The following is a 17,384-nucleotide window of genomic DNA, read 5'->3' on the forward strand; positions in this document are numbered from 1 at the left end:
CAATCAAATTCTCCTGGGCAGGAGGTTCAATGGCAGGCTGCGGGTTATTGGGTGCAGGCATTAAATTAGAGGGGCCCGGAGCATGGGCAGATAAGGCCTGAGAAATGGTCTGAGAGATCATTGAGGACATGGATCCCATGGCCTCTATAATAGCACTAGACACTGAGCGTTGTAGCTCCAGGGCCTGTGTGCTCATGACTGGCAAACCGGGGTCCCCCGATGGTGGGGGGGGATTAGGCCCGGAGGGGGAGCGGTCTGAGGACATGATCTCGATTTAAATAAGGCTGGTAGTCTTATCAGAATAATAGATGGGAACCCCTACTGTACCCAGACTAACAGTGCCTAAACTGTGGCCGAAAACTAACCTAAGCAGGGGTTAATCACCCCAAGCGCCGCAGAGAGGTAGGAGCCGATCCGGAGATGAGAGGAGCAGTGAGGCAACTGAAGAGCGCTCCGAAATCCCGCGAGAGGACGGGCGGGGACTCCCAAGATGGCCGCCGAGATCTCGCGAGATCTCGGAGCCGCGTGAAGCCAAAGGGAAGCGCCGTAGAAGCCTATGCCGACGGAGGCCAGCAGGGAGGAATCGGAGCGGCGCAAAGGTAGGGGGAGAAGAGGGGGTTCAAAAACAAACCCCACAGATAAAACGTCTGGGAAACAGCGTCGATGCCTAGGCCGAGGGGAAAGAGAGGGAGGGGGAAACGAACCCCAGCAGAAGACCGCAATAGGCGTACAGAGGATAGAGCAAAAACTGTGCAAAAATCCCACAAATGAAGGGAAAAGGGGGGAACCCTGTTACAGATCAGTACAGGATATATATATATACTCGGCCAACCTGAAAATACCATGCAAAGACATAAATAGCCTTCAATCTAAATCACACAACAGAATAAATATAGACAACTTATCTTTGGTGGAGCAGCAAAGAAAGAGAAAGATATGAAGAGGACACTGCTTATTATAGGATCTGTCAGGGGAGGGTCCTTTATTGTTATGATTATGTTAATTTTTCCTTTGCTGCTATTGGTGGAAGTAAAGAAGGAGAAAGCAACATGAGCCTCCGTGTCTTGCTGTAAAACTCAGGATCAGTAATGTATGTACACAGTGACTGCACCAGCAGAATAGTGAGTGCAGCTCTGGAGTATAATACAGGATGTAACTCAGGATCAGTACAGGATAAGTAATGTATGTACACAGTGACTGCACCAGCAGAATAGTGAGTGCAGCTCTGGAGTATAATACAGGATGTACCTCAGGATCAGCACAGGATAAGTAATGTATGTACACAGTGACTGCACCAGCAGAATAGTGAGTGCAGCTCTGGAGTATAATACAGGGTGTACCTCAGGATCAGCAGTGCTCCAGACAAAAAAAAAATTACCAGGAGCCATTGGCTCCTAAACTAAAAAAGTTAGGAGCCAAATTACATTTTTTAGTCGCCAAATTTAAAATGCATATAATAAAAAAAAAAGGACTTTGAGAAGATGAGACGCAGGTCACAGTAGTGAGCCAGCACTACATATAGGAGAAAACAGCACCACATACCTCTCACAGCCAGTGACATCTTCTGGGGGACAAGGTGACTTAAAAATGGCGAATTGCGTGGTTTAGAGTGTTTTTTTTTTTTCTGTTACGGCCTTCACCGAGCGGAAATATTTTTTATATTTTAATAGCTCACACTTTTTGGGACGTGGCGATATGTAATATGTTAATTCTTTATTGTTTGTAAATTTTATATGTAAAACTGGGAAGGGGGCCATTTAAACTTTTAGTATTTTGGTGTTTTTTTGTTTAACTTTTTATTTAATAACCATTTCTTCCCTTAGGACTAGAACCTGGATCTTTTCATCCCTTGTGCTATTCACCCTGATAGAGATCTATCAGGGTGAATAGGATCTCACACATCTCCCTGCTGCCCTGTGCTCTGTGCACACAGCAGCAGGGAGCTGAACATGGCAGCCAGGGCTTCAGTAGCGTCCTGGCTGCCATGGTAACGATCTGAGCCCCAGCAGTGTAATCTGCCACTGCCACCAATGGAGGGGATGGGACCCTGTGGCCACCATATAACAATGGGGGAGGGGGGGGGGGGACTTGTGGCCAGTGATAATGGGGGGGGACTTGTGGCCAGTGATAATAGGGGGGGGTGAGGCTTTGGGAGGGCGCACTGCATCACCAATGAATGTACGGTAATTAAAGAGGACCTTTCGTGGGTCCAAAGAATATGAACTTATTAGTAGCAGGCTGCATAGAGCGGCGCCCAGGGATCTAAGTGCACTTACTATTAGTCCTGGGCGCCGCTCAGTTCACCCGCTGTGGCCCCCGGTAATTTCAACATTCAGAGCAAGGAGGAGGAGACGCCAGTGTCTGTCCTTCCCCCTGACAGCAGCGCTGACCAATCACAGCGCAGAGAGAGGAAGAAAAAAACAACTCCCTCTCTCTGCGCTGTGATTGGTCAGCGCTGCTGTCAGGGGGAAGGACAGACACTGGCGTCTCCTCCTCCTTGCTCTGAATGTTGAAATTACCGGGGGCCACAGCGGGTGAACTGAGCGGCGCCCAGGACTAATAGTAAGTGCACTTAGATCCCTGGGCGCCGCTCTATGCAGCCTGCTACTAATAAGTTCATATTCTTTGTACCTATGAAAGGCCCTCTTTAACTCCTGTCGGCAGCGGTATAACAGACCCGGCACCCGGCCTCAATAACAGGGCATGCGATCTGTGGCACCTGAGGGGTTAATTGCCGCATATCGCATGCCCTGTTATTGAGGCCGGGTCTGTGATACTGCTGCCTATACTTATGTTTTACATTCACTGGAGGCGCAGTGGCGACAGCTCCTCCCCTCCTCCTCCCTGCTATCTGCCTATTGGTGGTAGTGGCGGCTGCGTCACAGTGGAGAGGGAGGGACTCCTTCCTTCTCCACTGACTGTGCTACGAGAACATAGGCTGCGCAGGATCGCGGCGGTACAGTCGCAAATGGCGACAAGACTGAAAAGTCTTGTCGCCATCTGCAAATTTTAAGGCGCATTGGCGACTGTTTTGGTCGCCATCTGGAGCCCTGATCAGTACAGGATAAGTAATGTATGTATACAGTGACTGCACCAGCAGAATAGTGAGTGCAGCTCTGGGGTATAATACAGGATGTAACTCTGGATCAGTGTACTGTAAGTCTCAGCTCTTCATGTTGGTTATTTATTTATGTAAAAATGAATTGGTTAGAGTTGTATATATTTTTTTTTAATGTAAAATGCTTCTAATGTGATCTGCAGTAGATATGGGGTTATTGCTCACATTTTCCAGCATACAGTTGCTATGGGATTTATTGCAGTTTCTTGGCATTATGATATCTTTTTGCCATCTGTGTGTATTGATCAATGTAAATTAATTTGCTGTGTCTAACACCACGAAAATGCAAATAGGGGTACATATCGTAGCTTTATGTAGATGTTCGATTAACCCTTTTCTCCATGTTCCTCATTAGGATGTCAGTATCCGGTTTGTCATCTCTGGACTCCTCCATGTTTACCAGAAGAAGATTGACCGCGAGGAAGAGACCTGCCTGTTCATCACCCATCCAGGGGAGCTGGTTGGACAGCTGGCTGTTTTGACGGGAGATCCCCTCATCTTCACCATTAAAGCCAACCGTGATTGCACTTTCCTGTCCATTTCCAAGTGCCATTTCTATGAGTAGGTGACCTCCTGCCTTGTTCCCTTTACAATGTTTTTCATTCATTTTAGTCATGTGAGAAATTACTTTAACATATCGTAAGGTTCTGTTCACACTGCAGTCATAGACGCTGCAGTCAACAGAGCCACAACTGGTGTGGAAGATTTGAATTCCAGTAGATCCCAATAACTAATAATAAGACCCAACTGGTGTCTGTCAGGGTTGTGGTGTTATTGACAACAAAAACAGCATTACATTCTACACTTGGCAAAAACGCAGAGATCCTAATGGAGAACTTAGTCATCACTGTGCACAGAGCCGAAGAGCTAGTTTCATGGAAACCTATTACCAGTCTGTACACAGATCGAGGGGTGCAGGCAAGTTACTGAAAGCTTTGATTCTACAGCCTTGAGCTTGGGGTGACTTCTCCAAATTGACACCCCTGATCGATACCTATTGAAGGCCAAACTGTCCCATTTCACCAGGGTTAGCCTACCTTCTAATGTGTATGGTGGCATCCCGACTGTCCCAAGACGACGGATGTCTGTGGTGAGAAAGGTCTCGTGTTGGAGTTCAACATGACCAATCTTTTTGTAAGCTGCTTCCAGTGGCTTTCCCCCTTTTACAGTATATGCATGCTTAGCTGAGTATGCATTTATATAGGGGGATCGTTTGACAGATGTCTGAAGTATATGGCCGGCTTTATATCCTTTGTTTATTGGCCTGTTCTTTGAGAGGAACAATGAGGTTGTGCTGTGTGTGTGTATATAAAAGCCCCTTTACTCAGACGATTGAGCAGGTAATTATCAGGAACAAACAGTTCATTCCCGATAGTCGCCTAATCATAATTTGAAGAGAGCGGCATTTATGTGCAGCACCCCCCTCTGCTGCATGGTAATGAGCAATCGTTACTGCCCTATGCTAATTATTTGTTTCTAGGCAGCCGATTGCTCTTTGCACGGGAAGATCTGCTGCCCAGAAGTGATGCTTTTGGTATCTGCTGCAGCATTTTCACCTTTACAGAAGGTAGTTATCAGGAATGAGTGCTCCTAGCAGCTCTCCTTCCCAATAGTTGCCCCAATTGTCAGCCCATGTAAAGGGGTCTTAGGAGATCCCATAGTATCTTTATGTTCTCCCGAAGCTCTTGGCTCCCAGAGGTATGAAGGTCCATACATTGGCTGCAACAGGAAGTTGCTGAAGTTGCAATTTTGGTGCAACTTGCCTCTCATAACAGTGACTTCCCGTTCACTTCAGTGGCACACTTGTGCAGCTTTCCTAAAAAAAAAAAAAAATGGACGGGGAAAAGGCAGAACATGTCCCTGCATTAACCGGAGTGTAGATCTAGCCTGACAGTAGCAGTTTGCTGCAACCATTGTAGAACTACAAGTCAGAGAATGCCATGCAACATTACTGCTTGCCCGGCCTGGCCTGTAGCTGTGGACATATACCTCTTTGATATATTTCTCTGCTGTTGAACATGGCACTGGCTGAGACGGCCCTTTCCTTATGTTGGTGCTGTACTTTTTACTTCTCTGGACTCTGCCTGACTCGGTGTCTGTCCTCTCGCAATGTATAAAAGACGAGCTCAGGTCCGTCGGGTCGTTACATGTGACATAATGGGAGCAGAGCTTGTTATCTGTCTCCAGGCGTAATTCCCTGCTAATCAGCTGCAGGTACGTCTCCTCAGGGCTGCCCTACATTTTGGTTCTTGAACTCTGTTTGCTGGTGAGAGCAGTGTTTGAGTTTTTCTCTCTGCGCATTTTTTTCATATTTCTAGCAAAACCTCATTTCCACCCTTGTCTGACTTGGGACATAACTACAAAGAGTGACAGTTTTGGTTGATTTGGATTGAAATCTAGTAGGAGGGGAGAGATATTTAATCAAGGTTGGAAAAAAAACAAACAAACAGACATATCCACTGATCTGCTTATCAAGCCAAAATCAGATTTTTATTAGAAGATTTCACCAATTTCTGTAGGACCTGCTGACAATCTAATGCCTGGGAGGACTGCCAGGCAGCCATTAGGGTTCAGTGGCTGGATCTCTTCGCTTGTCCTAGAGATAAGCGGCACCAGACATATCTAACAGCCACTTACTGCCTTCCTTCTCTTAAAATAAAATCTGTGTTTTGCATTGATTGACGACCATTTCTAGTAATATTGATGTCAGTAGGAAAAAAAACAGGTAAAAAAAAAACTAAAAAATAAACCCAAAATGATAGTCTTAGCATGCTGTACTAAAAGACAGGCTAAGCTCCTTCTTGTCAGACAGCCCAAGATGGCGTAGGCTAAGGCTACTTTCACACTGGCGTTTTGGTTTCTGTTTGTGAGATCCGTTCAGGGCTCAGCGGTCCAAAACCGATACATTTTGCCCATAATGCAGTGTGAATGGAAAAGGATCCGCTCAGAATGCATCAGTTCGTCTCCATCCCGCCCGGGAGGCTGCTTGCAGCGTTTTGGTGTCCGTCTGACGAAACTGAGCCAAACGGATCCGTCCTGACACACAATGTAAGTCACTGACACAATTTGAGACAACTTGTTAAAAATAATACAAACTGATCTGTTCTGAATGGATGCAGACAATTGTGTTATCTGAACAGATGCGTTTGTGCAGATCCATGATGGATCTGCACAAAACGCGAATGTGAAAGCAGCCGAAGGGTTAAGAAGCTGCCTCAAAAACTAATCCAGCGGGGTCTCTCTGGCTTCAACACGGAGAATTCAAAGCTTCTAGTCAGGTTCTGGCCATCGATGGCAGAGGACATCGTCTCGCTGATACTGTTGCAAAGCATGTGTTACTTAGGCGTAAAGCGGTGGTTGTGAGATGTGAAGGCGTCAACATTTCTGTCAACTTATACCGTAACAAACGTAAGTACATTGCTTACCCGAGAGAAACACATGAACACAAACCTGTGGGCCATACCACTTCAGAGCACCCAGCCCGATCTCCTGGAGAACTGTAGGAGGAATGCTTCCACACAAGACAAAGGACAGGCTGCTTTGGAAAGGCTGAAGGTCTTTGATGGTATCCCACCTCCCAATGACAAGAGGAAGCGTATGGTGGTCCCTGCTGCCCTGAAGATCGTGCGCTTGAAGCCAAGAAGAAAGTTTGCTTACCTTGCTCGCCTTGCCAAGTTGGCTGGAAGTACCAAGCTGTGACTGCCACTCTTGAAGAGAAAAGCAAGGCAAAGGCCAGTCTGTACTACAAGAAAAAGAAGCTGCTCATGAAACTGAAGAAGCAGGCAGAGAAGAATGTCGAAAGCAAAGTTCTAAAGTACGCAAATGTTCTGAAGCAGTTTGGTATCCTCGTCTCAATATCCACACAGGTTTTGGAAATAAATATTTGAAGGAAAAAAAAAAGACTGGCCAAATGTCGACGTGCTCTCCAGGTTCTTCACGTTTTTTTCATTTTTTTTCTTTGTGCTACTATGACAGTGGAACAATCCCATTTTACGGTAGGTTTTTGGGCACGAGTTTTAGTGCAGATTCTGTGCCGAAAACCTGTGCCCGCCATTGTTTTCAATGGGAGGCCGTGCTGCAGCTCATGTGGCTCAGGCTTTTTCACACCCGTTTTGTTTCCATTCTTGGCGTGAATACTTTGCGGACCCCTCACAAAGCCATATTGGTAGCCTGCTCCAAGTTTAGTTCCATTCAATAGAGTTAAACCTAGAGCGGCCATTGCAGAAATCGCTTTGCCGTGGGATACGCTAAGGATCTTGTTGCAGACAAAATCATCTGTGTGAACCTGCCCTTACTTTCTCTTCATGTTCTGTCGGTTGTTCTTGAAATAATGTTGGGATGTACAGCCAGCGTACTCACTAATCAACACAGACGTGGGCTGCATTATTCATGTGGGGGGCGCAACGAGAAACTAGGCCATGTTAACACAGGGAAGACGGTTATTTATGGCGGGATCCAGGTGCTCCTGCAGTGGAGGAGCAGTGGGATTATGTCATCACTGCTGCAATTACAGAAAACTAATAAAACTCCAGCAGAAGAGAACTCGGGGAGGATGAGAGTCATGGATTGGAAGCCGAAGTGGATATAAGGGTACGTTCACATCAGCTTTCAGTCCAGCCAGCACGGTAACAGCCTGCCATAGTATCTGGCATAGCCTGAATATGTCCAGAGCCACCAGATCCCCATTCAGAGATTCGGCATAAGTACCGGGATTCAGCCAGACAGATATCTCTGCATATGGCGGTTTTTGTCTGTCCGACAAGCGCCATTTATGCCAGAACAGGATGCCAGTTAACGCTAGTGTGAACCCAGTGTCCCTGTTGTGCTAAACCTTTCTGTGCTACAATTCCTAGGTTGGTGATCGCTCTCTATTGCTCCCTGTTATCAGCCACTTATGCTCTGACGTGACGGTCACAAATGACCAAATAATCTGAAACAGTTTAAGCAAGTAATCTCCCTGTTTTGTGTATGCAGCTCCCATGCAGACTTCACTCTGATCTACTGAATATATGTTAGAGGCAGAGCAGATAGAAAGAGTGCATGACTGCAAGATCTCGCTACTCCCATAGTTATCAGGTCTGCAGGGGAGCTGTGTACATAAGGTTAGGACTATTTTCTGAATTATGCTTCATTGTTTAGTTGCAATCTGATGCATCATTCACATGAAGCGAGCAGCTTTCTTTCTGTCGTTGGTCCGTTGTACCTAGCCAGGACAGAAGCAGGGCCCACGTTGGGAGTAGTAGTCTTTTAAAAGTAAGAAAAGTAAATATATTTCTGTGCAAAATCTCTAAGCTTAACCTTATTAAACCATTTTATCATAGGAGTCACTTTGTCACAAGTGAGACCTTCTTGTTATCCTCGGCTGCCAGCCTTCATCTTTCGCCTCCTGCCCTTTTCCATTCCCATTGCAGTTAGTTGGCCTTGATTAGATCAGAAGACAGAGCGGGGCTAATCCTGTTAATCAGCGACACGGTGGTCTGCACAGCGATCGTGCTGACAAGTCGTGGGCAGCAATGCAATGTCCTGGGGTTAAATACTAGCTTTATGGAATATGCTCGTGAAGTAGGAGTAACTAGGTGCGCTCGGTATTATCATCATAGTCATAGTAATTTCACTCCCTGTTCAGAGAATAAATCATCCTTATAATCGTAATGCAGCTGCTAATAGATATCCTATGGAAAAGTGGAGATCTTCCTGCATAACCTATAGTAAAGCTGGTCATACACAGATGAATCTCAGACAAACCTGCAGATTTCAGCAGGACCTGCTGTCCACCCTAATGGGTATGGGGTTGTCCTGACTCTTACCCCGGCAGTAGATGTTGGGGGAAAAGAAGGGTTAAGCATGTTGGATTTTTATTATCCCAAGTTCTTACACGTGATAAGATGCTGCTAAGAGATGTCTCATGTGTATGTGGGGCTGTTGGCAGCTGTGAGGGTCATTCTTCCCTTAAAGGGATCGTCTCACGTCAGAAAAAGGCATTTATCGCGTAGAGCAGGCGGCCGCGATTTCCAGAACTCTAGCTGTTCTGAAACTACAACTCCCAGAATCCTCATTTTAATTCCATGGGAGTTACAAGAACAGCCAAGTAAGTGTGCATGCTGGGAGTAGTAGTTTTACAGCAGCTGGCATGCCGAAGATTGCTGATCCCTTATGTAGAGAAAGCCAATACAAGGCACTTACTAATGTATCGTGATTCTCTATATTGTCTCCTTTGCTGGCTGGATTAATTTTTCCATTGCATTATACACCACTCACATCCAGCGGTTGCAGCCACAGTGGATATAGGTGGCCAGGACAGGAGCTGCTGCGCATGCGCCTATGTGTGCTACCACGGTCTCAGCCGCCAGAGAGGCCGGTGCCTTTTCCTATAGTGTGCAAGCACGGCCACCTCTGATGGATTGCAGGGTGGTCGTAACCCCTAGATATGAGCAGTGCATCATGTGATGGAAAAATGAATGAGGCCAGCAAAGGAGGCAATATGGAATCACAATACGTTAGTAAGTGCCTTGTATTAACTTTCTCTGCATGATAAATGCTGAAGTTAGAGGACTCTAGAAGATTGCCAGAAGATCTGAGACAGACTTCTCAGCTTTTGATAGACATAACCTTTCCTCTTAATACAGCCATTACCTAAGTGTTGGTTCTTCACACCTGCCGGAGCTGCACATCAGATGACAAAAGCCTTCATGTATTCTGTGTTTGCAGGATAATGAGGGAGCAGCCCAGCGTGGTTTTGGGGGTCGCTCATACGGTTGTGAAGAGGATGTCGCCGTTTGTGAGACAGATAGATTTTGCTTTGGACTGGATGGAAGTAGAGGCTGGACGTGCCGTCTACAGGTGAGACCATCAATACTACAGTATATCCTCTTGTATTTCTGCAGAAACCAGGTGATGGCTGCACTAGCCCTTTAAGATCATATGGGATGGTCGAACTTGAGTGTTAGTTTGGAAGCTGTAGACTCATCTTATTCAATTTCTTTTTTTTCCAGACAAGGTGATAAATCTGACTGCACTTACATTGTTCTCAATGGACGCCTCCGATCTGTTATTATGAAGGATGATGGAAAGAAGCAGTTAGCTGGGGAATACGGTAGAGGAGATCTGATTGGAGTGGTAAGAAAAAGCCTGCATCTCTTCTAAATATTTCCATCAAACCGTCATAGTTTTGCAGAAGATATTGGTTCCCTTAGACTCGGGAGCAGCTTTTCTCACCTCAGTATGTTCTTTCCCGTATGTAATGACCAGGAGGTACACTAGAGAAGCTGCACAGGCCAAGTGCTGCTGATGGCAGCTGCTATTCATACCACATAGGCAAAAAAAAACTTGCCAAATTTGCTGAGTATACTCTCACCCAGGACATCAACTGTATATATTCAGTGTAATAGTTTTCATATTGATGCGTAGGTTTTACTGTACTTTAGCTAATTTCCCTCCTTATATATCGACCGCTGTCTGTCGTAGAATCCAGAAAGATAAAGGTACCATATAATCATCTGAGTGACACATCTGGCACATAACTATCCATTTAACCGCACTACCCCAGATACGCCGTCCTTCTAGTGAGCATTAAAATTCTGCTCCACTTAATTGCTCGGCTCGTAAATCTCCAGACTCTGGAAATGTCTTCATGCCTGTGGGAACAGAGGTCGAGGCAGTCGTCCAGACCACGTGGTTCCCATCTGATTTATCGCTGCCATTTTTTTTTTTTTTTTTTTACTCGGAGTCGGCAGAATCCTACTGCGCAGTCCTATGTTGTCTACCACTATATGACAGCAGGCGGATGCACAGTCATATCCCATATTTTACACGTGTCTTACCACAGGTCATATAGGATGGAAATGGATTCCAACATTGGTGTTACCCGTTGGGAAAATCTCTGCGAAGTAAACGCAGTTTTCCTTTTTCCCGCTGGATGATTACTTTCGAGACTTTCATGATGCTTCATTGGCTGTAGATAAAGGTTTATGGCTGGGTTCAGGTTGCAGCAGTCATTTTAAAGGGGTTATCCAACCCCTATAATGACCCCCTTAATGCCCGGGCACCTCATATACTTGCTCTGCTCCCTGGCATGACTGCCGCTGCATCTCCCCGTTGTGCGGACTAAAACATTGGGGGGGGGGGGGGGGAGAAAATAGCAGGCTGTGACGGGGCCGAGCCTCCCTAGCATCGCGGGTGACGCCAAGGAGGCTTGTCGCAGTTGCGGCCTGCTATTTTCTGCCGCCCAAATCCCCCCTTAAACCCAACCCCCTACTTCCTCGCCGGATGTTTTGATCCGTGCGACAGGGAGACGCCGGTGCCAGGGAGCAGGTAAGTATAACCTATATATGGTGCCCAAGCATTAAGGGGGTCATTTATAGGGGTTGGATAACCCCTTTAAGTCAGAGTCACCGTGGTTTTGTGATGTGCAGTCCTCACTCTCTCTTTCTGGTTCTGCCTGTTTTAGGAGACTGATCCTGTTCAGCGTCCGCCCCTGTGGAATTGATTAGCACCAAGGGGGGAAAATTATAAAAGTTACTCTTTATATTAGGCAGGATTATAATGTTACAGCCAAAAAGAAAGTAATTCCAAGAACAAGAAGAAGAAACTCAAAAAAAAATGCCCCCCTTTCATCCAGTGCTGATAGACTGAAGTGTTGGTGTAATGTACTGCGCCCAGTATAGCTCAGCAGCGTTCCCGCGGGTCGGGCCTGTCTGGATATAGCGCTGACCCTGTTATCTGCTTCTTTTTCTGTCTCCTGGACCAAAATAGTCAGTGACGCATTAGCGCAGCGTGCTTTATAGTTGCTAGGTAAGATGCTGTTTCCATATTTTCCTATAATCCCCACTAATTGGCCTTGCTGCTGGGTTTTTAGGTCCCACAGGAGCAGAGCGTCGGGGGTCAGCTGTGACGTGATGCATCATTCATGACAGATGCTGAGAGACGTCACAATGGGAGCCTGGCAACAATGGGAGCCTGTCATTTAGTTACTTTGATATGGAACTATTACAACTACAATTTATTAACTTCCGAGATCTAAAATCTGCCGCTCTCTTTTCCATAATTTCTGTTATCCTCATCTGTTCATGCCAGATCTCCAAAAAGGTGCCCAATAGCACAGGTGCCGCCATTTTCAGAAAGTGAAGCTCAGAAAGAGTACTTGTAGAGCGAGTGGTTCTCCTTCGTCCATGGCACTATGACAGCATTTGGATATTGTAGAGGGGGTTCCTCCACCTGACTCCCCCCTTCTCTCTATCAATGCCCGACCATTTGTTGCAGGTTGTGCCTGTCCAGTTTCAGCCGATCACATGGATGTTCCGCAGCCCTTTAAGCTGGCCATACACACTTAGATATTTGCCCACAATCCTGCAGGTGTTGGGCGAGTTTGGCCACACACTACTAATTCAGTTTTGTCCGGCAGCCACTTACCCTGTTGAAATCACTAAAGATTGGGATACGTTTTAGATTTGGCGGTCAGACCTATTTTGGAGGGACCGGCCGCTCATCTAATGTTGCTCTCACTTGATGCCAGATATTTGTGTCTTCCAGCCAGGAGGGGAATTGGGAACTCAAAGTGGCCCTGGAAAAAAGCGTAAATGTGGCCGCATGTTGTAGGCAGGGCCAAATCAGTAGAGGGTGGAGCCAAAGCCAAGTGGGCGGAGTCAACAGGCCATTAGGATGGTTCACACGGCACATGCACACAGATTACCTCCCAACTTAAAAAAAACAAACAAGGAGGGATAATAACAGGTGTGCTTAGCGTGCCATAACAAATTTATGCCCCATTTTGTACCCCCTTCACAGCCTTCAATGTCCCTTTAGTGCCCCCACACAATGCTAATACTGGGAATTAATTCTGTTGTGACTTCTATCCAGCCACTGGGTGCCAAAGGATCTGAAGGCAGGTGGCATTAGCAGCCTATTTAGGAGGAGGGCTGGCAGCATGAGGATGAGAGTGCAGCAAGGCTGCCTTTGACCTGGTGCACTTACATCAATACACATGGCAGCCGCCGGTGACTCTGCCGCAATGTCATTATTATGCCACAATGTGTGAAGTGAGGGGCATGATCCACAGCGTATTGGGGCCATCATGTGTGACAGCCGCTCCTCTTATAACGCTCCAGAGACATTACATCCTATGTGACTGATATCAGCCGCTCCTCTTATAGCGCTCCAGCGCTGATATAACCTCCAGAGGGCAGGGGGAGATGTCAGAAGGTGAGGTGGTTGGAGGGCAGGGATCTGTGATGGGCAGGAGGACGGGGACACGAGTTGCAGGGGCTCTGAGAATTACACTTGAACGCAGGTGATGGGCAGCACCTTCCGGACTGACCACCCCCTACAGTAACCCCTGCTGCTGTGTGTAGGAGGGATGCAGAGACCAGTGAGGGGACTTCATACTTCCAGCACCGCACATGAGGCACAGTAACATTACCTGAGGTGAAGGCTCGGACTCTCTGCCGCCAGTTCTCATCTTTTCCTGCAGCCACTGTAGGTCCGGGAGGAGTCCCCGCCACCTTCTCACACAGACTATCACACTGCAGAGAGGAGGGGGAGCTGCCTTCTCTTGGGGTCAGTAAACTTTAATAGGGGCCACCTGGTGGGGGCAGCTGTTAGTGGCCCCTATTTTGCTTCTTTGCATCAGGGTCCCTGACAGCGCTCCGTACCCGTAGTACTGACGGTGACCCTGCTGCGCTGATGCACACTTGTATGATAATGATAGTCTGGACCTGTAACTGCCCCGCTGCACTTCTCATTATCATGGCCGGAAGCTTGTGATGTCACACCGCGCAGGCTGCAGGTCCATACTATTTTTATCATACAAGTGTGTGTGCCGCTGCCCTGTAATGTGTATCGGTGCTGGGCCAGGGGCAGGCAATAAACTTGGGAACAGTTAGGCAGGGTGCACCGGCCCACTACATGGTAAAAGGCTATCGGTCCACCTGGAAGTTTCCCGGTGGGGTGAATGGCCAATCCGCGCCTGCTTCCAGCGATGGAGGATTTTCCAATCCGCCCAGTAATGCTGTTGCGCAGACCACTCCTCTTGATCCACACATGGCATTATCCAGACTCTCTCTCCTATTTCTGCTCCTCACATCTCGGACTTGGCACTCAATTTATTTGTTAACAGTTTGTCTGATACAACAAACCTTCCCCATATTTCTCCCTCCATGAGCTGTGTGATAAATCTCTACAGCAGCTGGACGGCGCACTGTAACCTATTCGTGACTGCACCGTATTTGAGATCAGTAGGAGGATCAGCTGCACTTCCAAGCAATAAGCCGTAATTAAGAGGTCCTCCGCCTACATTTATGAATATGATTGATACTGCAGTGACATCGGACAACCTTCTTTGTCCTTAATGTGACCGGGGAAGGTTTTTATTCACTGACATTAAAATGGTGATGGATTAAAATGCAAATATATTTATATTAACAAGTTGCAAAACCCTTCAGTATACAATGACTCCATGGCGCAGCTGTATAATTGCTGATGTGAACATGGATGTTATTGGAATGATTTTTTTTTTGCAGTTGGGCCATTTCATATCTGTTCTTCTCCATTTTACTCGTACTAGAAACCCAGACTGTAAAACTCTACATTGACCTTACCATGTCCTCTCATTGTGAATGCAGGTGGAAGCCCTAACGCACCAACCCAGAGCCACAACAGTCCATGCCGTAAGGGACTCCGAGCTTGCTAAACTACCCGAGGGGGCACTGACATCCATCAAACGCAAGTTTCCGCAGGTATGCCGCACATTATAACCAAGCTACAACCACGTTGCCCCACAATAAGCACAAGCTTTATAACGTTATTATCTTCCAGTTTCATTTCACTTTTATCTTATACGTCCTTCCGTGCAGCACTCCTCTCCAATACAGGCCTATAGTACTGGGCATCCTTAGCTTCTTGGTTCATGAATGTAATTCCTGGACCATAGAACTGCAAGGAAAGGGACTCAAGGGTATGTTATATGTGAATGCAGAGCATGTGGCGTGACCCCTCTATCTTGGCATGTTCACATAATGGAAATTCCATTGGGACCTGCAGCATAAATCTGAGGCTGATTCTCACAAGGACAAGAAAGGACAGGCCAAGGTTTTGTATTCCCACAAAGCAGATTGTAAATACACTGTCTGGAAAAATCTGCACCATATGAATTGTGGAGCAAATTCCCATTAAAACCAATGGGCTTATGTTTAGTGGATTTTGGCACACCAGAATCCTCCTCACAAATCTGCCACGTGAATATGCCCTTGTAGTTCATTGCCCGGCACATTTTTAGACTACGAGTAGTGTTGAGCGAACTTGTGTTTTAAGTTCGGCGTCTAAAGTTCGAGTTCAGGTTATCGAAGTATCCCGTTATGGATTCTAAATTCCGTTATGGTCCATGGTAGCGGAATCCATAACGGGATACTTCGATAACCCGAACTTTAGACGCCGAACTTAAAACACAAGTTCGCTCAACACTATACAGGATGGTAATAGACTTGACACCATTATATCTTACAGAATAGTAGTTACTGGGTCACGGGAGCTGCTGCGTGCAAGTGATCAAGTTTACTAGTTTTGTGAGTCATCGTCTCGGACTACGTCAGGAGTTGTCAAACTTCATGTTCTTTCCTGATGACAATTGTCTTTTTGAGCTGAGATTATTTCTGACGGTCTCTGTATTGGACGGCTCCACTTTCAGCTCCCCTCAGCGCTCAGACATTTTACATCCGCACTGTGGTGTCACATCTAATACACTGGCGAGGACCCGAGGCTCGCTGAATAATTTGTAGCTGACTTGAAGGCTTGCCACTACCGAGAGACCGTCCACAAAGGTTTTTTGAATTACACGCTGGTTTTGGCAGTTTTCTCCCTGAGGCCATAGAAACGTACAGAAGTATAGCAGATCTATACACGGGACTAGAGAAAGTGACCCACAGTACACGGAGCTTCTGCCTTCATATATTTCAGATAGAGGGCCGTAACTCCATTACTTGGTAATTATTATAACATTGTGTATGTTACTTGTCCTCTGAAATATATCACGATGCATAAAATGGTTATGTAAGGGTTAATTAATACCACAGGCACAGGACAGTATCCTTTGAGGACGGACAAAGTAACAGTGAGAGATAATTCAGATGAAACTCAATTACCGAAATGCATAGAAAATCAATAGTCACCCTTTTTTACGCCAGGCTCCCCTGCTATTATCAGCTGATTGATAGTGTATAGTAAATTGGCCAAAACTCTCAAATTAATTCACAGGTTTTTCTCCATTCAGGTGGTGACTCGACTTATCCATCTACTTGGAGAGAAGATCCTTGGCAGCTTGCAGCAGGTCAATGGGCCCCTTACAGGTGAGAAGCAGCACTTGGCTGGCTTTAATCTCTCCAGTTGGCAAAGTGCTGAATTGGCATATTTAGGAGGGTGGCGGAGAGCCAGCTCGTCGTAAATCATTTACTCATTATCTCCACACATACAGACGAAGGCAGAGAATGCCAGGCACGTGAGACGGGAAGGAAAGAGCTGTGCACATTGCCATACTGCTCTGAAATGCTGTATGCTATTACCTATGGAAACTCATTTACGGTCTCTGTGATCAGCCCCTGCGATATCTAGTCCTGGTGATCGTCAGGAGCGCTCGTTAACCTTCCCTGTATGTTCATGATGGTCATTCAGTTGTAGGACTGTGAAATGCGTTGGTATCAATAGGATAAAGAAGGCAGGGTGTGCAGTGGGCACTTAGAGTCAAGACAGGACCAGAAAGGGGATTTCAAAGAAGATTTTGAGCTGTTATTGTCTTACACATTTCAAGAGGAGCCTGGATGAGGAGAGCAGTCCTCTCTTGAAACATGTGGCCTATAAAACATTTGAGGTCTTTTTTTAAAAGCCAATTAGGACCTGCTTGATCGTAGGAAGGGGGGCTGTCCTTTCAGCTGCTCCTCTCCTTATCACAGCTCAGGGGGTCTGTCCTTTCTCCATTAGCTCTTTCCCTATGACTGGTGACAGTTGAAGATTTAAACTGAGCATGTGTGACCACCTCATTGAAGTGGACATGAAATAAGCAAAAGAACAAACAGCAGATGGCGCTATACAGATACATTTTACAGCTCAGTGGCTACACAAAATTTTTAATTGCATATAATTGCAATTGTATTCAGAACTAGGTGCTGGTTTGAAAGATGTAGAATGTTTTTTTCGCGGCACAATACCCCATAACTTCAGGAGGCTGTAGTTTTCCTTCCTCCGGCTGCATGTTCAGGACCTTCTCAGGCCCCCAAATATCAGT

The 17,384-nt window shown here is 46.4% G+C and overlaps 1 protein-coding gene and 1 pseudogene across 4 annotated transcripts in view; both read left to right on the plus strand.

Annotated features, from left to right (window-relative positions):
- The window catches only part of LOC122922167 (patatin-like phospholipase domain-containing protein 7), a 124,099-nt gene that overhangs the window by 65,740 nt on the left and 40,975 nt on the right, over positions 1-17,384 (plus strand). For all 4 annotated transcript variants that reach the window (XM_044272678.1, XM_044272679.1, XM_044272680.1 and 1 more), the window contains 5 exons: positions 3,474-3,679; positions 9,827-9,958; positions 10,111-10,234; positions 14,734-14,847; positions 16,377-16,452. In XM_044272678.1, coding sequence (XP_044128613.1) covers positions 3,474-3,679; positions 9,827-9,958; positions 10,111-10,234; positions 14,734-14,847; positions 16,377-16,452 — 652 coding nt within the window. The remainder of the gene's footprint in view (positions 1-3,473; positions 3,680-9,826; positions 9,959-10,110; positions 10,235-14,733; positions 14,848-16,376; positions 16,453-17,384) is intronic.
- LOC122921550 lies at positions 4,238-7,005 on the plus strand (annotated as a pseudogene).

The sequence above is a fragment of the Bufo gargarizans genome, chromosome 11, assembly GCF_014858855.1.
Source record: "Bufo gargarizans isolate SCDJY-AF-19 chromosome 11, ASM1485885v1, whole genome shotgun sequence".
Taxonomy (NCBI): Eukaryota; Metazoa; Chordata; class Amphibia; order Anura; family Bufonidae; genus Bufo; species Bufo gargarizans.